At 49.5% G+C, this 23,741-nt stretch overlaps 1 protein-coding gene across 5 annotated transcripts in view; it reads left to right on the top strand.

Moving 5' to 3' along the window:
* The window catches only part of AK9 (adenylate kinase 9), a 1,611,121-nt gene extending 1,588,454 nt beyond the window's left edge, over positions 1-22,667 (top strand). For all 5 annotated transcript variants that reach the window (XM_078648533.1, XM_078648534.1, XM_078648537.1 and 2 more), the window contains one exon: positions 22,340-22,667. In XM_078648533.1, coding sequence (XP_078504659.1) covers positions 22,340-22,542 — 203 coding nt within the window. In that variant the 3' untranslated portion in view covers positions 22,543-22,667. The remainder of the gene's footprint in view (positions 1-22,339) is intronic.
* Positions 22,668-23,741: the final 1,074 nt, after the last annotated feature.

The following is a 23,741-nucleotide window of genomic DNA, read 5'->3' on the forward strand; positions in this document are numbered from 1 at the left end:
GTCGTTGTTCTCTTGTTTTTTTCTACTAAGGGATTGAAGAGGAAAGGACAGGGAAGAAGAATTTTGCAATCGAAATTCTGTTTTTTTTTTTCTCACTATGCTCAGTGGTATAAGGGCCTTGGGCAGATCTTGGGATAACATTGGTCTTTGTATCGACAGAACATTTGTTTTCTTTTTTGTTTTGAGCATAATCTTATTATTTATTATGCTGAGCACCCCTGGAGGAGGGGCTTGTGGTCAGCTGGGTAGCTAATTCATCAGAGGGGGCAGGGAGGTGTGTTCTCGCATCAAAGGTTACAAGCCCTGCTCAGCTGTAGGGCAGAAATTGACTTGGATCTGGGTGGCAGGGGAGAGACATATGTGTGTGAGAGGGGAGCAAGGAGGGCAATGATACGCACAATGTGACAAGTTGAAGCAAAATAATTTTGATGGGGCAAAGGTGTCCCATGGGATTAAAAGGCGGCTATGCAAGCAATGAAGCTGTGAATCTTCATCGGGAAAACATGCGTAGGAAGGATAGTAGACTCTTACCTAGTGATAAATACTATTGAAGGTGGGCGCTGCCAGGGGATATAGATTTTCAGTTGGAATATAAATGGTATGTGCACTGCTACAAAAGTTAGGTAGGAACTTTGTAACCTCATATTCTCTGCATACAAGAGACCCATCTTACCATTAGGGAGTGTCGTAAGCTGAATGGTTTAGGCTACCACATTCTCACCGCGTCAGTGATCGATACTCCTAAGACGGGGTTGACATTGCTCTCCATGGGTCGGGAGTGTGCAGCTCATCGGGCTAAACTTGATAAACCTGGCATGTGGCTAATTGTTTGTATAGGCAATAAAAATATATAGCAAAAACTATGCACTGATTACGCCCGAACACTGATGATCCTGCAATGTTTAATCTTCTCTGAAAGCTTAGCATACCCAATTATCATGTGTGTGGACTTTAATTTGGCAATGCTCCATAGAGTGGATGAAAATGTCCAGGGCGGTCATTCAACAGATTATCGCTACACATGCTCTCCTGGATGTTTGCCGGCCTTGTCGAGGGAGTGAACCTGGGTTTGCCTTTCATTCTATCCCACATGGTACATCCTCTTGGCTAGACATGTTCTTTGTTAGTAATAATCTTCTACTTGTTGTTTCTATTAGACTAAATCCTAGTATTATTTCAGTTCACAAATATTATTACAGTTCCCATCACTAGTCATTAAGTTAAGTCAAATGGCTCACACACTATCTCCTTGCCGATGGACATTTGATCGCAAACTAATAATGGATTCCACGTATGTCTATTTTATGAGGTCCTGCCTTTGCAAGTTCATTAGTATTAATAGAGGCTCCGCTAGTCCAACCATAGTCAGGGATGCCTTGAAAGCCTTTGTGCAGGGCCAGACTACCAGTTTCATCATCCACAAAGACAAAGAGGAGCAGACTAAGGATGATGGCCACACCATTGGCTTACTATACTGAAGCGTGAATACTCACTTTGTTATCAGCACCAGATTGGCCAAGATAGTATTTCAGAGATAGTTGGACTCATGACAATGCTGCAGGTTAGGCTTAGGAAGATCATTCGGGATAGGGCTTGTGCTAAATATTTAGAAACAGGTTTATCATGAGATGGGTCATTTGTTGGCCTTCAACTTAAGGAAAAAAGCAAAAAAAAGTTAATACCAGGCATAACAGATATTAATGGTAGTATTGTTACAAGTTGCCCTGAGATACTATCTGTCTTGCACCAGTATTATACCAATTTGTATCAGGAAGACTGTTGGGCCACTCAGGACATGATTGATTGTTACTTACTGGGCACAAGGTTTATTCAGCTTACAACAGACCAGAGAGCTAGGCTAGATACCACAATAACTGCGGCAGAGATTGATATGACTATCTCACAGATAACAATGGCCAAAGAAGCTGGCCATAACTCCACCCTGTCAGAATTTTATAAACACTTTAAAGATATTCTGACCCTGCTCTCACACAAGTTTGTAATTCTCCTGCCTTTCTGCCATTAACATCACTGTCCAGGACTGAAACCTATATATCTATATTCTGATAGATACATCTGCCAGTGGATTCCTCACCTTGTGAATATCCCCCTTGCGTCAGCAACATTCGGAAATTCTTTTGTAGCTTCGCGCCGACGTGGAAGTGGACGACGTCATAGAGGCACGGCATCGCACGCGACTCCGGTGACGTCAGCGACACTACAAAAGGCCCACGCCGGCGTGATGACGTCAGTTCCCTTTTTTCCACATCGTCGACGCTAACGGTTTCGGGGAATCTCTGTAGCCTCTTAGTAACTTTGTTGCTATTTTCTTCACTTTTCTGTTTCTTTGTGTCCTTCGCGATGTCGACAAAGAAGACCGGCTTCAAGCCTTGCAGAGAGTGTGGGAAAATGATTTCAATTACGGACCCGCACGAAGATTGCATCTGGTGTCTAAGTTCAGATCATGATGTTGATGAATGTTCTTCATGTCGGAAGATGAACCCAAAGGCTCTGCGAGAGAGAGAGACCAAACTTCTGGTGGCAAAGCTGAGAGGGAAAAAGTCTTCGAGGTCTCGTTCGAGAAGGGTGAGGTCGAGATCGGCGTCGAGATCAAGGCCTCGAGCGGAGTCGTCTTCGAAGTCTTCATCAGATCATGCTTCAAAGTCAAAGAAGAAGCATAAGAAAAGAGAACATGAGTCCCAACGTCACTCCGGTAGGGATTCGGACTCGAGGTCGAAGTCACCCAAGAAGGTACGTTCGAAGGTGGTTCCTCCGGAGGAAAACTTGGATCCGGAAGGTGAGGCGTCGCCTTCGGAGTCGCAGGTTCCGGCTCCATCTCCGGTACATTCTACGGCGCCGTCCCCGGCCCGTGAGGATGAGGAAGAAGTTCCGGTGGATGAGAATTCTGCGCCTGTGGTAGAGCCGAATTCAGAACCACCTCAAGGCCAGCCAGAGGGTCTTCAGCCACCATTTCCAGCCCCGGGCCAAGACCCATCAGCATTTGTGAACGCTATGTATGGTGTGTTTTCAAGGGCTTGGTATCCCTCTGGTGCGCCTTCGGGTCCCATGGGTCCACTAGCCTTCAATTTAGGGGTTCCACACTCCTGTGTTCCGGCTCCATTTATGCCATTCATACCGGCTCAGACACCGCCGTGGCAATACCTCGGCGCCGAGGTCGTCGACGCCGATACCGATGTCGTCTGCTCCGAGTCGACCTCGAGACCAAGCCACTATGCCATCGGATTCGATACCGTCGTTGATGGACCCGACGGCGTGGCATGTGAAAGAAAGGTCCAGGAGGGAGGCTCAACGCCTCATAGAAGAACAGAGATATACAGAAGCTCAAGCTGAAATGGAAGAGGGTGAGCTTGAGGATGACTGTTTCGATAAACTGGCGGAGGCTAGTGGCCTGGAGTTTTCTCCAGAGTGGGAGTTACCTTCTGTGTCTGATGCCCCTTCAAAAGACGTTCAGCCTTATCACTTGGTCATGAGAAAGGCAGCGGAACTTTTGAATTTGACTCTACCAACAGTAGAATTTAAATCCAATCTACTAACTGGGGTTCTGCATTCACCCAGTTCTGTGGTGGAACCGTTACTCCCCTTTAATGAAGCTTTAATGGAGCCTATTATGGAAGTTTGGAAAAAGCCACTTACAGCACCAGCGGTTTCCAGGAGGATGTATGACGTTACAACGCATACTTTTACTCCGCAGACCATTACAACGCGACTTTTACTCCGCATACCGTTACAACGCATAGCGCCTTGGGGCGCTGGATAGTGGTAAGTATAATTTACTATTCTAACTCCAGTCCCCGTGGACCCTAGGGAAGGTGTTGGATAGTAAATTATACTTATTCCCTATCCTAGAGCGCCCCCCAGCGCAATGCGTTGTAATGGTATGCGGAGTAATGGTCGCGTTGTAATGGGTCTGCGGAGTAAAAGATCCGTTGTAACGGGTGTATACCTTCCAGGAGTGTGGCAAGAAGGTACAGGGTCGCTCCTAAAGACCCTGCTTTTCTGACTTCTCATCCTTCACCTGAAAGTTTAGTAATCCAGACAGCCTGTTCCAAAATGACTGTGAGTGCATTTCCTCAAGTGCCTGGGGATAAAGATGCAAAGAAACAGGATCAGGTTGCTAAAAAGACCTTTTCTTCTGCGAGTATGGCATTAAAGTCAACCAATGCCACTTGCCTTATGGGGAGATATGTGCATGCTCTCATGGACACACTGCGTCTTCTGGCACCTAAGATCCCTGATGACAGCAGGAAGGATTTTGAAGAGGTGCTAACGGATGCACAGGCAGCGGCTCGTCAGGTAATACAAAGTGGACTGGACACTGCGGATTCGGTGGCACGCATCATGGGTACTGCGGTTGCCACAAGAAGATCAGCTTGGCTGAAATCTTCGGATTTTTCAGCAGATGTTCAGGCTGCTTTGTTAGATCTGCCGTTTGATGGTGCTGGACTCTTTGGTAAAAAGGCTGATGCTGCCTTGGAAAGATTTAAGGACAGTAGGACTACTGCCAAATCTTTGGGGCTTCAGACCAGGGGTTCTTCTACCAGAAGGTTTAGAGGATTCGGACGCTCTTCCTTTCGCTCCTATCGACAAGATCAGCAGCAGCAGCAGCAGAATCCCTTGTACAAGTCGTACAGGGGTAAACAAAGAGCTCGTCCTAGAGGTCGTCAGGCCTCCTCCTCCTTCACCTCTTCCAACCCCCCAGCCTCAGAAAAGCAGCCCTAGATCCGCCATTCAGGATCATGTGGGTCCGGTGGGTGGTCGGCTTACCCATTTTCTACGGGATTGGGAATCGGTTACATCTGATCTTTGGGTTCTCAATCTCGTAGAAAATGGGTATGCTCTTCCCTTTCGGGAATTTCCTCCCAATTACACTCCTTGCAAAGGTTTTTGCACAGAGGAACACCTCTCACTTCTGCAGGAGGAAGTGCAGACACTATTAAGAAAGGGTGCAATAGAGGTGGTTCCAGAGCAGGAAAGGGGTAAGGTTGCTACTCCCGATATTTCCTGATTCCCAAGAAGGATGGCAGACTTCGTCCAATCCTGGATCTCAGGATCTTGAATTTTTATCTGAAACAAGAGAAGTTCAAGATGCTCACCCTTGCGCAGGTTCTTCAGGCACTGCTGGAAGAAGACTGGATGGTGTTGCTCGACTTGCAGGATGCGTATTTTCACATCCCAATCCTGACGTCGCACAGGAAGTATCTCCGTTTTACGGTGGGTTCGCAACATTATCAGTTTGCGGCCCTTCCTTTTGGAATTACTACTGCGCCTCGAGTCTTCACCAAGGTGATGGCGGTGGTGGCTGCACATCTCAGAAGATCGGGGGTTCCAGTACTCCCCTATTTGGACGACTGGCTGATCATGGCAGAGTCGTCAGAGAAAATGCTCCAGCATCTGCAGGAGACAACTCAGTTGTTGTACCGGTTGGGTTTTTCAATAAATGTACCCAAGTCTCACCTGGTGCCCTCCCAGCGCATCCTGTTCATAGGTGCGGTACTGGACACAACTGTATGTTGTGCATTCCCTCCTCCTCAAAGGATTCGCAACATACAGGAAATGATTCCTTTATTTTTCAATGGAGCGGTCGTTCCAGTCCTGAAGGTCCTTCGCCTGCTCGGTCTGATGGCTTCTTGCATTCTGTTGGTCAATCAAGCACGCTGGCACATGAGGGCGCTCCAGTGTGCTTCCGCAGGCAGTGGTATCAGCACAACGGAGATCTCAGGGAGTCAGTGAAGATCTCCAGAGAAGCTGCAGCGGATCTGTCTTGGTGGAGCGTGGAAGGCAATCTGTCACAAGGAAAGCCTTTTCTACTTCCTCCATCTGTGGCCACAGTGATAACGGATGCATCCACTCTCGGGTGGGGTGCTCATCTGGGAGACCTGGAGGTCAAGGGTCTTTGGTCTCCAGAGGAAAGGTTGCTTCACATCAACCTCCTAGAGTTGCGGGCGATACGTCTGGCACTCAAGGCCTTCCTCCCTTCCCTTCGCGGTCAGTCGGTTCAAGTCCTGACGGACAATACGACCGCGATGTGGTACATCAACAAGCAGGGAGGAATGGGGTCGCAGTGTCTCTGCAGAGAGGCTCTGCGCCTCTGGTCCTGGGTTCAGGACCATCAGATTTGTCTAATGGCAAATCATCTGGCCGGAGTTCAGAATGTTCGTGCAGACAGTCTCAGTCGGCAGTTCTCTGCCGATCACGAGTGGAGGCTTCACCCGGAGGTTGTTCACGACATCTTTCGGATGTGGGGGACTCCTCTGGTGGACCTATTCGCCACTCACGAGAATGCTCACTGCCTGTCATTCTGCAGTCTCCAGTATCCGATGCAAGGGGCCTTGGGGGACGCGTTTCAGTTGAGTTGGAACTCGCAACTCCTTTACGCGTTTCATCCCATACCTTTGATTCCTCAGGTTCTGAGGAAGATTCACCAAGACCCGGATTGGCCAAGAAGGGTGTGGTACTCAGACCTTCTCCAACTCTCCTCTCACCCGCCGCTCCGTCTCCCTCACAGGGCAGATCTCCTCTCCCAGATGGAGGGGCAGGTTCTACACCTCCACCTCTAGACTTAACACCTTCATGCCTGGAGATTGAACGGGGCAACCTGAGTTCCTTTTCTCTCCCACACGATGTGGTGGATGTCATTTTGTCAGCCAGGCGTGACTCCACTAAGTCCATTTATTCCTATAGATGGTCAAAGTTCGTTGCTTGGTGTGGGGAGAAGTCCATTGACCCTTTAAGGGCTCGTTTGTCCAATATTCTTCAATTTGTTCTTTCCTTGGCCCAGCAGGGTTTTGCGGTGGCAACCATTTAGGGTTATTTGTCGGCCTTATTGGCTCTCCTTTGTTTGCCTGACCAGCCCTCTTTGTTTAAGTCACCTATTGTTTTACGGTTCAAGGGCCTTACCAATAAATCCTGAAGTCGCACAGGAAGTATCTCCGTTTTACGGTGGGATCGCAGCACTATCAGTTTGCGGTCCTTCCGTTTGGGCTTACTACTGCGCCTCGAGTCTTCACCAAGGTGATGGTAGTGGTGGCGGCACATCTCAGGAGGTCAGGGATTCCTGTATTCCCTTATTTGGACGACTGGCTGATCAAAGCAGAGTCGTCAGAGAGAGTGCTCCATCATCTGCAGGAGACAACTCAGTTGTTGCACAGGTTGGGTTTTTCGATAAATGTACCCAAGTCTCACCTGGTGCCCTCACAGCGCAACCTGTTCATAGGTGCGGTACTGGACACTACTGTGTGTCGTGCATTCCCTCCTCCTCAAAGGATTCGCGACATACAGGAAATGATTCCTTTGTTCTACAATGGAGCGGTCGTTCCAGTCCTGAAGGTTCTTCGCCTGCTCGGTCTGATGGCTTCTTGCATTCTGTTGGTCAACCATGCACGCTGGCACATGAGGGCGCTCCAGTGGTGCCTCCGCAGGCAGTGGTATCAACACAACGGAGATCTCAGGAAGTCTGTGAGGATCTCCAGAGAAACTGAGGTGGGTCTATCTTGGTGGAGCGTGGAAGGCAATCTTTCTCAGGGAAAGCCTTTTCATCTGCCTCCCCCGGTGGCCACAGTGATTATGGATGCATCCACTCTAGGGTGGGGTGCTCATCTGGGGGATCTGGAGGTCAAAGGTCTTTGGTCTCCAGAGGAAAGGTTGCTTCACATCAACCTTCTAGAGTTACGGGCGATTAGTTTGGCACTCAAGGCCTTCCTCCCTTCCCTTCGCGGTCGGTCAGTTCAGGTCCTGACGGACAACACCACAGCGATGTGGTATGTCAACAAGCAGGGAGGAGTAGGGTCGCAGTGTCTCTGCAGAGAGGCTCTGTGCCTCTGGTCCTGGGTTCAGGACCATCAGATTTGTCTGATGGCGAATCATCTGGCCGGAGTTCTGAACGTGCGTGCAGACAGTCTCAGTCGGCAGTTCTCAGCCGACCACGGGTGGAAGCTTCACCCGGAGGTGGTTCGTCACATCTTTCAGACGTGGGGGACTCCTCGTGTGGACCTGTTTGCCACTCACAAGAATGCTCACTGCCCGTCATTCTGCAGCCTCCAGTATCCGATGCAAGGAGCCTTGGGGGGCGCGTTTCAGTTGAGTTGGGGAAATCAACTCCTTTACGCGTTTCCTCCCATACCTTTGATTCCTCGGGTTCTGAGGAAGATTCGCCAAGACCGGGCCCAAGTTATTCTGGTCGCCCCGGATTGGCCAAGAAGGGTGTGGTATACGGATCTTCTCCACCTCTCCTCTCGCCCGCCGCTCCGTCTCCCGTTTAGGGCAGATCTCCTCTCACAGATGGAGGGGCAGGTTCTAGACACCCACCTCCAGACATTACACCTTCATGCCTGGAGATGGAACGGGGCAACCTGAACTCCTTTTCTCTCCCACACGATGTGGTGGATGTCAATCTTTCGGCTAGGCATGACTCCACTAAATCCATTTATTCATATAGATGGTCTAAATTTGTCTCTTGGTGTGGGGAGGAATCTGTTGACCCTTTGAAGGCTTGTTTGTCCGATATTTTACAATTTGCTCTTTCTTTCGCACAGCAGGGTTTTGCTGTTGCCACAGTCAAGGGTTATCTTTCGGCATTGTCGGCATTTCTCTGTTTGCCGGATCAGCCGTCTCTTTTCAATTCTCCTGTGGTTTTAAGGTTTTTGAAGGGCCTCACAAATAAGTTCCCTCCTACTCCCTTTATTGTGCCTCAATGGGATTTAAATCTTGTGTTAACCTTCTTGATGGGTTCTCCCTTCGAACCCTTACACAAGTGTCCCATGAGGCTTTTGTCTTTTAAGACGGTCTTCCTGGTTGCAATAACCTCAGCAAGGAGGGTAAGTGAGCTTCAAGCTCTTAGTTCCAAGCCCCCATTCTTGACCATTCATGCTGATTGAATGGTTCTTAGGACCAGGGCTGCTTTTTTCCCTAAGGTGGTAACTCCCTTCCATCTAGGACAGTCTATTACCCTTCCTACCTTTTATCCTCCCCCTCACCCTTCCAAGGAGGAGGAGAGACTACACCGTCTGGACCCTAAGAGGGCGGTGAGCTTTTATCTTGATAGGACTAGAGACTATCGAGTGGATGACCAGCTCTTCGTTGGGTTTGCTGGCTGCAAGAAAGGAAGAGCAGTGCACAAGCGCACTCTTTCAAGATGGATCATCCTCTGTATAAAGATCTGCTACTCTTTGGCCGGTAAGGAACCTCCAGAGGGTATAAGAGCTCACTCTACTAGAGCTAAGTGGTCAACGTCTGCTTTATCTAGGGGTGTACCTGTAGAGGATATTTGTAGGGCTGCGACTTGGACCTCCCTCCACACTTTCGCAAAGCATTACTGCTTGGATAGCGAGGTGAGGAGGGAGGGTCACTTTGCGCGCTCTGTCCTCCAGGATTTTCTGGTATAGGAGAGTGGACACCCTTCTCCGGGAGTGGGGACTGCTGTGGGACTCTATTCACAAGGTGAGGAATCCACTGTCAGTTGTATCTATCAGAAGAACAAGTTACTTACCTTCGGTAACGCTTTTTCTGGTAGATACAGTATCTGCCTGTGGATTCCTCACTGACCCACCCGCCTCCCCGTTGTCCACTCTTCTATACCGAAGTTACTGTAATATATTTGCATTTGTTTCACACTGTGTGTGTTACCTTGACATTTGTGTACTGTGTATACTGTGTATATTCCTACTGTCATTGGTCCGTCCGTGTGCCTCGAAGGCACGGAAAAAAGGGCGGAACTGACGTCATCATGCCGGCGTGGGCCTATTGTAGTGTCGCAGACGTCACCGGAGTCGCGTGCGATGCCGTGCCTCTATGACGTCGTCCACGTCCACGTCGGCGCGAAGCTACAAAAGAATTTCCGAATGTTGCTGACACAAGGGGGATATTCACAAGGTGAGGAATCCACAGGCAGATACTGTATCTACCAGAAAAAGCGTTACCGAAGGTAAGTAACTTGTTCTTCATTTAGAAGAATAAGAATCCACTCAACTGTGGGTCATATCGCCCTATTTCGTTAATTAATGACTTTAAAATCTATAGTAGAGTTTTATCGGATCAACTTACAGGTGTCGTAACTTTACTTGTTGACGCAAGGCAACATGGGTTTCTTACTTTACCTGATTCCATGTCCCATATTAATTTTGCCAAATCTGCTCTGTACTTGCCAGGAGGAATAGGATGTCCCACTGGAATGATGCTGCTGGCTTCAGAAAAAGTGTTCAAAAGGGTGACATGGCAGTATCTGTGGACAGTCATGTCCACTATGGGATTTGGCCCAGGGTTTCTTGCCAGGAGCAAAACACTCTTTCCTCTTTAACGGCAAGGATCACGTGTATGGGGATGCTCTCTGTGCCTATTTACATCTATTGGGGCTCTAGACAAGGATGCGCCCTGTCTCCGTTATAATTCGCTCTGTATCTCAGTCCATATATGCAGACTCTTAAACTGTCTTCTGTTATCCCACTCCTGCAGCTGCATACATGGGAAGCCAAGCTTTTGGCACACACAGATGATATTGCCATCCTCACTTCTACCCCGGCAAAGGCAAGCTTCAGGGTACAAATTAAATTTGGATAAAACCGAGATTATAGCTAATTGAAACCCTGATCTCGGTATGTAAAGTCATCTTGGTACCTCGGGGTTAAAATCTCTTTCAATATGGAGACTGTTATAACTTTAAATTATGAAGCACTTTGTGCTGAATTCCAAGCCCTGCTTAGAAAGTGGGCTAGATTACATGTAGGTTTAATAGGTAGATGAAATTTAATTAAGATGGTCATTTTGCCACTCTACCTTTATATATTTAGGTCTATTCCCCTGTACCTTCGCAACAACTTTTTGTGAAAGGTTGAAAGCAGCTGGCAAAAAGAAGCCCAGATGCGCTATAAGGTATCTCCAACTACCACGCAATAAGGGGAGGTTTGCACTTCCATCATTGAGGAGCTATTTCTGAGTAGCTTTCACTCTCAAATTGTTTGAGGTAATTTAAGACTGGCACCTGGGAACTTGCCAGGTTATTTCCAGAGTTCCTTTCATTTTCTCTACTGGAAATACCCCACAAAGGTCTTATTGACACCGCTTACTTCAACCAAACATGCTTCAAGACTGTTTTGGTCTAACACAAGATGTGGCTGGATATCCAGTCTTTCTGCCACATACCACTGTTCCGTAATTTCAGCTTGCTCTGTAATAATTCCAGCATTCCTCAGTCTCTTCAAGATGTCTATTTAATGTGCTGGTGTGAGGGGAATCTGTGGTCTCTTGGCCAACTCTTTAGGGATGGTAATCTTCACTCCTTGGATATCAGCAGTGAATATCAGCTTCTTAAAAAAGGCTTTCTTTGCTATTTACAGCTAAGGGAATTCCTGTCACATCTTTCCCCCAACTAAATCAGAATGAATCATAATGCATTCCTACAAAATTTCTTCAATATATCCAGATGTGGTTATATTCATACCTTCTACTCGATTCTCTGGGGCCAGCGAAACATGATTAATACATTTAAAGCTATATTGGTCAGGTGGTTTCATAGTTTGCCTTTTAATGCCTCCATAGCTGATCTTCGATACACTAATGTGTTTGCTCACTGTACTATTAATGTATCCCAGCTTAAGCCATGCCTTTAAAATTCTGTATGATTTATATTCTACTCCCAAAAAATTGTTTAAGTTGGGTGTAAGGGACGTCCCTCCTGCAGCGCACCTAAGGCCGATTCAGTACAGTTCATAGTTACGCAACCTGTGGCATTATGATTCAATATTGGCACATTTAAATTTATCAATCGACTTTTGAACACTGATATCAGATTTGATCATCCAATGATACTACTCAGCCATGCCCCATGTATTCTGAATGATAATGGGGGGGGGGTGTATTTCTTCTTTGCTATTACATCAGCCTGTGCTTGGCTTCAGAAGGAAGACCGAGATCCTTTATCCTGTGGGCAGGAGTTTCTTTCCCTTTGGGGGCTGGAGCAGTCAGTGATACAGAATCACCCTATTCACCGTAAGTTGCGCAGAATCTGTGAGCTGGTCAGGCGGAGTTTTCTAGGTTGTAGGCCTGGAGGCAGCCTTGAATTAGGAAAAAAAACAGGTTGTCTAATGTATTGTTGACTGATTTTTTTAATGCAGCTTGTGTATGGATCAATTACTTAATTTATCAACTCTTCCTACGCAGGTATGACTGATTACTGTAGTGACTATTGCACATTATCTGCTTTCGATGTCTACTATGTGAAAATTCCCTGTTATATGTAATGATTTGAATCTCCTCAATAATATTTTTTTTTAACATATTGTAAAGAGGCGAAGCACTCAAAATATCTGGTAACCCAATACCAAGCACTTTTTTTTTTCACAACAAATTTTTATTTGTAGGATCGGGCAAGTAATACGTGTGGCTCCCCACATTCAGGAGAACACCACCAAGCATTGTGGTACAGTTACAGCATAGGACCAAGCGTCCAATCAAGTAGTCAAGAGAAAGCAATTATAAAAGAATACAGCTATACCCTCCCCTACCCCTACTAACCCCTACTACCCAACCCTCCCACCTCCACCCCTGTGTCCCACCCTACCCCCGTGCACGTGTGTACAGATAGCCTCGGTGTGTAATCGTGATATGATACTCGTGGCGTATTGCAAGGACTTGCAAATATCAGGGGACTAAAGATCTTCCTCCAGTTCTGCCCAGAGGGTCCAGTGTCAACCCCCTATAATCAGCCCACCTCTTCCATACCTTGAAATGTTTGCGGGGGCACCCTCGTGCTTCAAAGATCGGTCGCTCCAGGCCCATGCAAAAGTCCATTCCGGCTCTCCATGCACACAGGGGGGGGGCCCTCACATCTTTCCAAGCCCGAGCTAGGTCTCTTTTGGCCACCACCAGTCCCAGGAGCAACAGGTGACGTTTATATATGTTTCCACCAACCCCCTCCAAGATGTGGAGTAGGCCCAGACGATGAGTGCGAGGAAGAGTCCAACTCAGTACTTCAGACAGGCAGCCCCACACCCCCCTCCAGAAGCCCACCAGCCTAGGGCACGACCATATCGTGTGGAGCAAAGTGCCCACCGCATTTCCGCAGCGCAAACATTCCGGGGATCTAATCAAGCCTGCCTTCCACAGACGCTCACGGGTGTAGTAGGCCCTATGGAGAATTTTGAATTGGATCAGTCTAAACCGTATAGCAATGGCTGCCCCCTTAGGGGACTCCAGAGCTTCCCTCCAGTCATCTTCATCGAGGGGGCCAATTTCGGCTTCCCAAGTCGTCTTTAACGGAAGAAGGGTGGAGGAGCAATGAGTGACCATCGTCTGATATATACGAGAGACTTTCTTATCCCCCAGATCACCCATAAAGACTTTTGCCTCAATGGGACTAAATTCGGGAAGCGAATCTATGTTGGTAATACTGGGCATTAGTGCGTGTCGGAGTTGTAAGTACCGAAAAAATTGGGACTGGGGCATATTAAATTCGGTGCTGAGTGCCTGAAAGGACTTGAGCGTCGTCCCGGACATCACATGTCCTAGCTGTGAAATCCCGATCGCATCCCAGCCGTCAAATCCTGATAAGGCCGACAATTTGGGTAACAGGCCGTTATGCCATAGCGGCGTCTCAGCGGTCAGTCGACCCCACCAGCCCATGCGGCGCAAGGCCTGTCGCCAGACAGCAAAAACGAGTCTCGTGACCCTCGGCAGCCTCCGGCGCAAGCGGGCTGAGTAGAGGACTGTGTGGAGCGTATTGTCGCCCATCAATGTGCGTTCCAGGGCATAGGCCGGATCCCCGCCGTCGCCATACCACCATTCGTTCAGGATAACCAGATGAGCGGCTTGGTAATAGGACAGTAGATCCGAGGTGGCCAGGCCTCCGCAGTAAGTGGACAAGAAGCACGTACGTAGTGCTACTCTGGCCGTCCCCCCAGCCCATAGAAAGCGGCCCAAGATCGAATTGACCTGTCGGAACCACCGGGGTGCAATTGGATAGGGATGATTCTGCAATTGGTAGAGGAGACGCGGGAGTGCGACCATCTTAAAAATTGCAGATCTGCCAAATATAGATAGGGGCATCCGAGACCAAGCTTTGACATCGGTCTGAACTCGGTCCCAAACGGGCACTATGTTGCGTTCCCAGGCAATGTTTGCTGACTCCGACAGGAACACCCCCAGATATTTCAGGCCATGCGTAGCCACCTGTAGCCCCGACGTCCAGGGACCCGTTACGGTGTCTCCACTCAGCACCCAGAGGGTAGATTTACGCAGGTTCAAATATAGGCCCGAGATGTCCCCAAAGATTCGCATAATTTCTAGTACGCGCGGTCCCGAGCGCTGCAGATCGGTAAGAAAGAAAAGGACATCGTCCGCGTAAAGCGCAATCCTATCCGATAAGCTGTCGTTCCATACAAAGCCCCGCATTTGCGCATCTATACGCACCCAGGCAGCCAACGGCTCCATAAGTAGAGCGAATAGATAGGGGGAGAGCGGGCATCCCTGTTGGGTCCCTCGTCCAATTTGAAACATCTCCGACACCGCCCCTGCAACCCGCACCGAGGCCGTAATGTCTGTGTATAGTAGCCTGATATAGGACAGGAAAACCGGGCCTAGATTGAGACGGGGCAAAAGTGCAAAAAGGTATGCCCAGCTGACGGAGTCAAAGGCTTTGTTAATGTCAGCTAGCAACAGAGCCACCTGCTCTCCTGTGGCTCCCATGGCGTCAATCGCCGCCTGTGCGCGTCGGATGTTATGCCGCGTCGCTCTATGAGGCATGAACCCGACCTGGTCCGGATGCACTAGGTCTGTTATATGCGGGGATAAACGATTCGCTAGGGCCCTAGCCAGGACTTTAGCCTCAATATTGAGTAATGAAATGGGGCGATATGAGTCGTGCCTCTCTGGGGGTCTACCTGGTTTCTGAAAGACTACGATTTCGGCATGTCGCCAGTCTCGGGGCAGTGTGCCCTGTTCACGCGCTGTCTCAAGCGCACGGTGATAGTGGGACCCCAGCTGTACATGAAACTTCTTATAAAACTCACTCGGGTAGCCACTCGGGCCAGGGACTTTTCCGGTATTAAGCTGTCCCAGGGCATCGCCCAGCTCCTCAGCTGTAAGGGGTGCATCGAGGGCCTTCCTAGTTTCATCCGACACCGCCTTGGGGGGCATGTCCTCGATATATTTAGTCACCTCGTCAGCTGATAGGCGGTCGCATGGGGCGTACTGAGTAGCGAAGTATGTGGCAAAACTCGCTGCTAGCTCGACTGGGTCAGTAAGGACCTCGCCGTCGTCGGACGTGAGTCCTGGCAGCGTAAGCGGCTGGAGGTGGCGTTGGCAGAGTCTATGAAGCATCGTACATGCCTTGTCCCCCCATTGGTATATTCTACTGCGCGTGGCTAGCCACGCCTGTTTTGCTTCATCGAGTAGGACAGATGCATAGGCTTGTTGAGCCTGGAGAAGTAGTCGTAACCCGGCTTCATCACCCCCCACCCGGTTCTGCTCTTCCAAAGTTTCCACCTGCGTGGCCGCTTCTGCGATCATTTCCCGCCGCCTCCGACGGGCCGCGGCACACCACGCGATGTCCACTCCCCGTATAGTGGGCTTCATGGCCTCCCACACTACCCCGGCGTCAATGTCTCCCACTAGGTTTTCTCGCCAATACAGGTCTAACGCTTCACGCAAGTGCGTCACATAGGCAGGCTGCTGGAGATGCCACGAGGACATCCTCCATCTAAACGGCTGGCGTTGTCGACGGAGTTCCACCCTAATCGATACCGGGGAGTGATCGGACAGGCCTCTCGGCAAGATGTCAGCACTCTTCACTCTACACAAGCAGTCGCCAGGCACAAACACATAGTCCAATCTTGAATAGGAGCCATGCACAGCAGAGACATACGTATACTCGCGTGTTGTAGGGTGCATATGTCTCCAGGTATCCGTCCAGCCCAGTCCCTCAGTCATAGCATGCAGTCTGGTGTGTGGGGGGGAGGGGTAGTCTCAACCACTTCCCGGCGCCGCCGGCGATCCACACACACGTCCATCACATCATTCCAATCACCGCCAACCACCGCTAGGGATTCGGGGATGTCCTCCCACACTGTGAACAGTTTCTCAGCTAGGGCCCATTGCAGGGGGGGGGGGGGCATAGACACTCCCAAAGACCACAGATTCAGTGCCCACCATGCCCTTGACAAAGATATAGCGACCCTGTGGGTCAACCCACTGCTTCTCATGGACATAGGCCACCCTGCGATGTATCAAAATGGGCACCCCCCTGGATCCCCGGGAAAATCCGGCATGAAATACTTGGTGATAGCCGAACCTCTGTAGACCCAGCACTTTTGAGCCCATCATGTGGGTTTCCTGGAGCAAGAAAATATCAGCACTCTCACTTTTCCCCCAGCGCAACACCGCCCCACGCTTAATCTTGTCGAGCATCCCCCTGACATTCCACGTGATCACCCGCAGAGACGCCTCGGGGAGTCTATGAGTCGTTTCAGCCATAGTCAAGTGGGACCCACCCAACAGGACGTCCTCGCCATTGCCACTCATCGCACACAGTAATGAACACCATAGTAAAACACACGTGCATTCCCACCCTCTCGCCCCAGAACCCCAAGATAACATGACTAGCAACTCTCGTCCTACCCCAAACCCCAAAACCAACCATCAACTTAATGTCGTCATAGTCCTGATTATGTCTCGGTCCCAACTCAGCGGCCCTGCTCCCGGCCACCCGCACCCCCCCTCCCCTCCCCCTATACCTCAAGAAACCATGAAGTACCTGTCGCGGCATGGGTAACCCCGAGTCCAAAACAGAGGGCCCTGAGCCAGCCATGCCAATGGATCCCAACTCCCCAGGAAACAGTAACCTCATCCCTCCTCTCCCAAAACCTCCCACATCTGTAGGAGAGCAGTAGCCCCTTATGTGTAGTCCCCGAACCCCAACCCACAACCCCCCCCCATGTTCAGTGATCAGCCGCAAACCAATCCTGAGGCAGCCATGATGCTACCAGTCTATCGAGCCCCAAAAGCCCTTACTCCGTTAGCCAGAACCTGTAACGTCAAGTGTACAGAGGGGCGCTGAATCTTCAGAGCTGGCCATGATCCATCTCAGACTGGTCCGAGTCCTCGGTCCTACCACTGGCCTGGGTGCCGCTGAAGGAGGCCGACCGCTTTCGTGACTTAGATCGCCGGTTCCTCTTGATCTTGGGTGTCTGGCCACTCCGTTCCTGTGATGACCCCCTCGAAGAGCCCGGGTTCAGCCCCGGTTGAGAATTCGGCCTGATCCTCACTGTCTCGTCGGTCCATTTAAAGAGGTCTTCCGGAGTGTCGAAAAATAGTGTCTGCGATTGGAAAATCACCCTCAGGCGCGCTGGGTACAACAGGGAGTATTGGAGTTTGAGGCCTCGCAGTTTCGCTTTGGCGGCAATGAAGGATTGGCGCTGCTGCTGCACTAGCTTCGTGTAGTCAGGGAAGATCATTATCTTTCGATTTTCGTAAAGAAGAGCCTCTCTGGTTCTCGCTTCCCTCAGAATGACATCCCGGTCATGATAGTTCAGAAGTCTAGCAATTACTGCCCTGGGCCGTTCACCTTCCGGTGGCATCTGTGACAAGGCGCGGTGTGCGCGTTCAATAACGAAGCAGTTGGATAAAGCCTCCGGGGGCAGCCAGGTTCCCAGCCACTGCGTGAGGAATTGTTCCATGTTACCCTTCTCGCATCGTTCCGGAAAGCCAATGAAACGGAGGTTGTTGCGGCGTGCGCGCCCTTCAGCATCCTCCACTCGAAGCGCCAGGCCCCGTTGCGCAGTTTCCATTGCCGCCATTTTCCTCTTGAGTGTGCCTACATCGTCCTCCACCACCGACACCCTGGATTCAGCCTCTGTGATCCGTGCTACGGCATTCCGCAAGTCTTGACGCAACAGGGTGACATCTGCGCCCACTGCACCTATTTTGGCATCTAGCATATCCCTTGACTGAGTGATGGCCGCCATAAGTGCTGCGTTATCCGGCCCTCCTCCCTGCTGTCCACCTCCTGATGGTCCAGGGCCCCCACTGGGCCCGGTGAACTTGTCGATTGTCGCCTGTTTGGTGGGGCCGCCACCTCCCCTGGTCATGGCTGCAAGTTCCTCGTGAATCGCCCACTACGTATGCAGAAATGGCCGTGCAGGGAGCCCAAGCCCCTTCTGCTAAGTGTATCAGGGGAGGGCCGCGTGAAAGCAACTTTTCCCTCAGTGGGGGCCGGATAGTCTCATCCTTGGTGGAATTCTGCGCCCGGGCCACGTCCAGGCAGGCCCCGAGACCAGCTCCCCACTCGCCAACAGTCAGTGTCCCCTATCCCCCCTGCGGGCCGGGCAGCGTCCCTCTTTCACAATTCACGGGTGCAACAGCGTTAGCCCAAACTCCTGCAGTGCCCGGGGACCCAGGGGGGGGTACTCACGGTTTGCCCCTAGGCACGTAGCCAGCCAAGGCGCTCTGGGCTGCCCGTTATTGTCCAGCCACCTTCAGGACTTCCAGGGGAGGTTCGCTCCGAGCATTCCAGTGCCACAGTAGGTGCGGGCGAAAGCTCTCGCGGCGGGGGTCGCGAAACTCGAGACCGCGGCTGCACCCGGATCACAGGGCCGCCGTAGCGGAGCAGGCAGAGTCACAGCGCTAGGAACACACACCTCTCCAGCAGGGCCCCAGGAAGAAAATCGTCGATTATCCCTCGGCCCTCAGGTCAGCAGAGGTCCAGTGGCGAGCGGTGGGCCAGCCGACCCACCCAGAGGCCGTCCGGCCGGGGATCGCCAAAATCGAGGTCCCGGCGCCTCTCCGGTATGCCAGGCCTCACTCGTCTGTCCCTTGTTCTGGCGCATCCGAGCACCTAGGATCGCTGCCGACGGCACCGGAGGATCCCTGGCGCCACCAGCAATGTCTGCCCCACAAGGGTGTGAGTAGTGGGTACAGGGGCCAGGATAATTCAGCCGGATTAAATGCGGGCCGGCGGGAGCTCTAACAAGCTGCGACCGCCATTGCTGCTCGCGTAGCCACGCCCCCAATACCAAGCACTTTTAATACACTACCGGTATATAAATGACACTGTAGACTAAAAGCAAGTCATATGAAGATGGTTCTAGGAGTGAAAGTTTTGAACAGTCCCTCAAGGAGAAAATGTCTGATTTACTTAAACATCCTGTTATAACAGACCCTTTGTTAAACAGTACTATGTTTTAACATCATCCTGCTTTTAGACAACATTGTGTGGCTAGTACATAAGTACTGAATGAAATGTTCCTTCTGGAAAATAGGATCTACTTTCATGGTTAACCCCACTGTTTGCCTGGTGTCAGTGTGTTTTGATTGTAATCTGCTGGGATCCAGCTAGTCAGAACCCCTGCATCTATTCTCTCTCCCCTAAATTGGCTCTGGTAAGTACTTTTGTACCTCCATTGTTGGCTACTGGTGTACCCTTATAAATTCCAAGTATATGGTACTACTGTACCCATGGCCTAGGTACACCTGGGGTCTCCCAGGGGCTGCAGCATGTATTGTGCCACCCATGGGAGTCCACTTAAACTCTGACTGCAGGCCTGCCTTTGCAGCCTGTGTCCGATGGTGCTTGCACCTCTAACAACAGAAATAAGTGTATTTATATCTGAGGTCACTACACTTAAAACCTAAACGTCACCTCTATGGTAGGCCCTTCAGTCTTGAGGGCAGGGTGCTTGGTCATAAGTGTAAGGGTGCACCTGCATGAGCAGGACACACCTATAAACCCTGGAGTCGATTGTCCAGGCTTTGTAACTGTGGTCCGCCATTTTAAGATATATAGTGGACATCAGTCATTACAAGATGCCTAACTATATAATGGCTGCTATGAACCTGGTCATGTTTGGTACCAAACATGTTGGAATAATACATTCCAACTGTACTCCCAGTACCAACCTTTCAGGGTCTGCCAGCAAGCTAGTGCTGCTTCCGACCACAGGCACGATTCTGCCCTACTGCTGCTGAGCTGAGCTCAAGAAGGGGAAAGTAAAACAATAGGGTTTCTGTGACAGGGAATTGTAACCACCTCCCAGACAGGACCTAATGTATTGGGCTGGAGGTGCTTTTCAGCGGCCCCAGGCTGCATTGAAGGGCACCTTTGGTGCCCTCCTCACATACTCCTGTTTGAGCCAGTTTAGGAACTATTTGTTCCCGTTCTGGCACGAAACTGGACAAAGGACAAGGGAGTAATCTCCCCTCTGTCCACCCCCTCCTCTGGGAGGGACCCCAAGTCGTTCCAACCCTTTCCTTAGGTACTTAAGGGCTCCCCTGTGGGTGGTTCCTCAGATTCTTTATGGGACAAGACTCTCCTCTGAAACCAAGACACTCTTCGACCATCTGAACACTTGGACTTCACTGAACTTCAGCTGGAACCAAGACTGCACATATGAGGACTACTGCTGCTCCTTGTCTCGCTGTTCTTCAAGTCTTCTGCCTCGTCTGTGCCTGTGCTTCATCCAGGTTCTCCAGAAGGCATGTGGGCATCAGGGACATCTGAAGTAAACTCCCTTGGAGTGAAGAAGTAACTACGCTGCAACTGCAGGCACCACAAAGAAGCTGACAGGTCTGCTGCTCCTGTGGTCCTATGGACTTCCTGAGGCTCAGCAAAACAGGTGGTGATTCTGTGGCCTTCCAGATGCTTGATCTGTCTTCCCTGCAATGTGGAGGACGGTATCCCTCGTCGGAACCGCTTGGACCAAACTCTTGTGCACCATGTTGACTTTGTTAAGGCACGTTGGCACTGCACTCCAGAGATCTTCAGGCTACAAGAAGCTCCAGCCTCTAGCACCTCATCCCGTGAAGATCAGGGTCCTCACGGTATCCCTTGCACCGCTTGCCTCCATCTTTGGTGAGCTGCCTGAGGTCCTCTTGCGATTCCTGTGCCTTTGGTCTCTTGCTTCAGTGGGCTCCCCTGCTTGCTCGGGGCCTGCTCTGACTCTCCTACACTTAATGAGTCCCTTGGACCTTGCTGGACCCAACGTTTGCATCTCTTCGCTTTCCACACCAGTTGTGGCTACCAAGGCTTGTTGGTGCTCCCGCAAGACACTGACCACTTAGACACCGATATCCGATGTGGGACAGCTTGTGCATGGCTCCTGGTCTTTCTCAGCGTCGCCTGGTCATCACAGCTGCAGCGGCAAGATCATTGTCCTCACTCCTGAACCTCCCAACATTGTTGGGCATTGTATCTCTGTGCCTCCTGGTCACCTCCTTGTGGCATAGACTCTGTTTCCTTTGCTTGAAGGTTCTACTCTTCAGGAATCCACCCTTGGACTCCACCAGACTTCTTCAGAGACTTCACCAGAGGCGCTTCTTCCAAAGACTCCCATTGTCCTCTACAGCCGGTTCCGACTTCACTTCACCCCAATGCACCTGGCTTTCCTGGTGCAGGTAACCTGGTTCCTGGGGCATCCACAGGTGGGGTGAGTCCAACCTTCCATCCTCCAAAAGGGTTTCTTTCAGTCCTCTGGAAAGGTCCTTCTTCTTTAAAACTGCAACCATGACTTCTCCATAAGCTCCCATTGGGCACCCGCCTGTGTTTCCATTCTGTACACAGCGTCCGTGGGGTTCCTGGGTAATTACCTCGGTTGGTTCCTTAGTCTCCCAGCTTCTTTGAGTCCTTTGGTGCAAGTTCTGTTTTTCTTTGCAGTTCACATTCCACTGTCTTAGTATATGGTTTGGGCTCCCCCACGAGACCAATGTAAATTTGTGCTACTTACCTGATTCCTTTTGAGTATTTTCATGTGTATTGTTGGGATCTCCATATTGGAGATATACCAATGTGTTAGTGATTGTGTTGTGCAATAAATAGAGTTATTTTTCATAAAAACTGTGTGGTTCTTTTTCATCTAATCTACACTGTTGATTAAATGTGGTAAAACAAGCTGCTCTACACTCCGTGAAGATAAGCCTGAAGCCTGCTCTCCACAGCTACTATTTTGAGAGTTTTCTATGGTTATCAAAGACCACTAATATCACCATAAGGGTTGCCTGGATTAGTACAAGGTGCCTCAGTCCTTTAAGGGGGCACCACATACTAAGCCAGACTCCTACAGTTCTCTTCCACTCTTACAAAGAAATTTAAAATGTTGGCAGTCTGGGATCAGTTGCTGTGAGTACAAGGTGATTGGGAGGGCTGCGCTCCGTCATATTCAAACTTCTACTTTGTTTGAAAAAATATGAATTAAAAAGAATTATGTTAAAATATTATCATTAGACCTTTGTTTTTTTTAATGTCTTTATTTAACAGTGCATAATTTTTGGAGACTGGTTATATCCTGTTCCAGTTAATACATATAAGAGATTTACCATGTCATTTTCTTTTGCATTTTTGCAGCATATAACCCGAGGCAACCAGATTATGTGCGTAAGAAGTACAAGAAAAAGATGGATCAGTTTTTGGAGAACTGTGAACTCATCACATACTTGGGAAATAAAATGACTCGCAAATATAAAGAGCCTCAGAACAGACCTATTGACTTTGATTTCAAGCTGAGAACATTTTTGTCTCTTAAAGATGTCGACCTGACTTGTAATTAAGTTCTGCTATTCATATTGTTCATTGCCAAAAAGCAACTCTATTTGTAACTGTACACATGTTTTTCATTTATATTTCTTCGAATATACCATATAATTATTTTATATGAATAAATAATGTAATGTGTTTAAAATGTTGGTCCTTATTAATTAATTGTGACGTCCCTTTTCAACAAATACTTGTACCACAATTGAATTTATAAAATCACTAGCAGCCCGTCCCGACGTTGTCCGGGTATGAATTGCTGCCGGCCAGTAGTATATTGTTTTGTAGGATTTCGTTTTGATAGCATTTCTTATCTGTGACAGGCCTGTGAAACGCTCCGATTCACAGTGCACTGCTGATGCACTTAAGAGTGCGCGTTCAGTAGCGTGTGAACTCGAGTTTCCCTACTTTATTTTTCCTTGCAATATTATATAGTGCGAACTCGACAACATGGCATGAGCACAAGTTACATTACAGAAGAACACATTCATTTGTGGTAGGCACGGGGAGACAAAGCGATTTGCCTGGAATCACAGGATGTTGAGCTGATGCCGAGATTTGAACGTAGCTCCCCAGCTCTAAAGTTCGCAATTCTAGAACTTGTGGCGTGAGGTGTGTCTAAAAGTGTATGTCGGTGCTGGACATCAATGAGAGCGACCTGTGCATTTTTCAAATGGGTGGTGAAAAAAAATATGAGTATGTTGCTGGAGATGTGGGCCGCCGTGCTTTTACCACGCATACATTTTCAACGAAATTCGTTGTAAATGCATGAATGGTAAAAGCATGCTTTTTTTAATGTTTGGATAAGGTAAGTATGGGTACTGAGGTATATGTTTTGGGGTGTTTGGGTATTTTAAGGGTTCAGATATAGTTTTGGGTTATGGGGTACAGGGGTAGTTTTAGGGTTTAGGGATAGGTATGGGTTTTGGGGTACAGGGGTATTTTTAGTGTTCAGGGCTAGGTTTGGGTTTTGGGATATAGGGGTATTTTTAGGGTTCAGGGGTAGGTTTGGGTTTGGGGGTACAGGGGTATTTTTAGGGTTCAGGGGTAGGTTTGGCTTTTGGGGTACAGGGGTATTTTAGGGTTCAGGGGTAGGTTTGGGTTTTGGGGTACAGGGTTATTTTTAGGGTTCGGGGCTAGGTTTGGGGATTGGGGTACAGGGGTATTTTTAGGGTTATGGGGTAGGTTTGGGTTTTGGGGTACAGGGGTATTTTAA

The sequence above is a fragment of the Lissotriton helveticus genome, chromosome 6, assembly GCF_964261635.1.
Source record: "Lissotriton helveticus chromosome 6, aLisHel1.1, whole genome shotgun sequence".
NCBI classification, from domain to species: domain Eukaryota; kingdom Metazoa; phylum Chordata; class Amphibia; order Caudata; family Salamandridae; genus Lissotriton; species Lissotriton helveticus.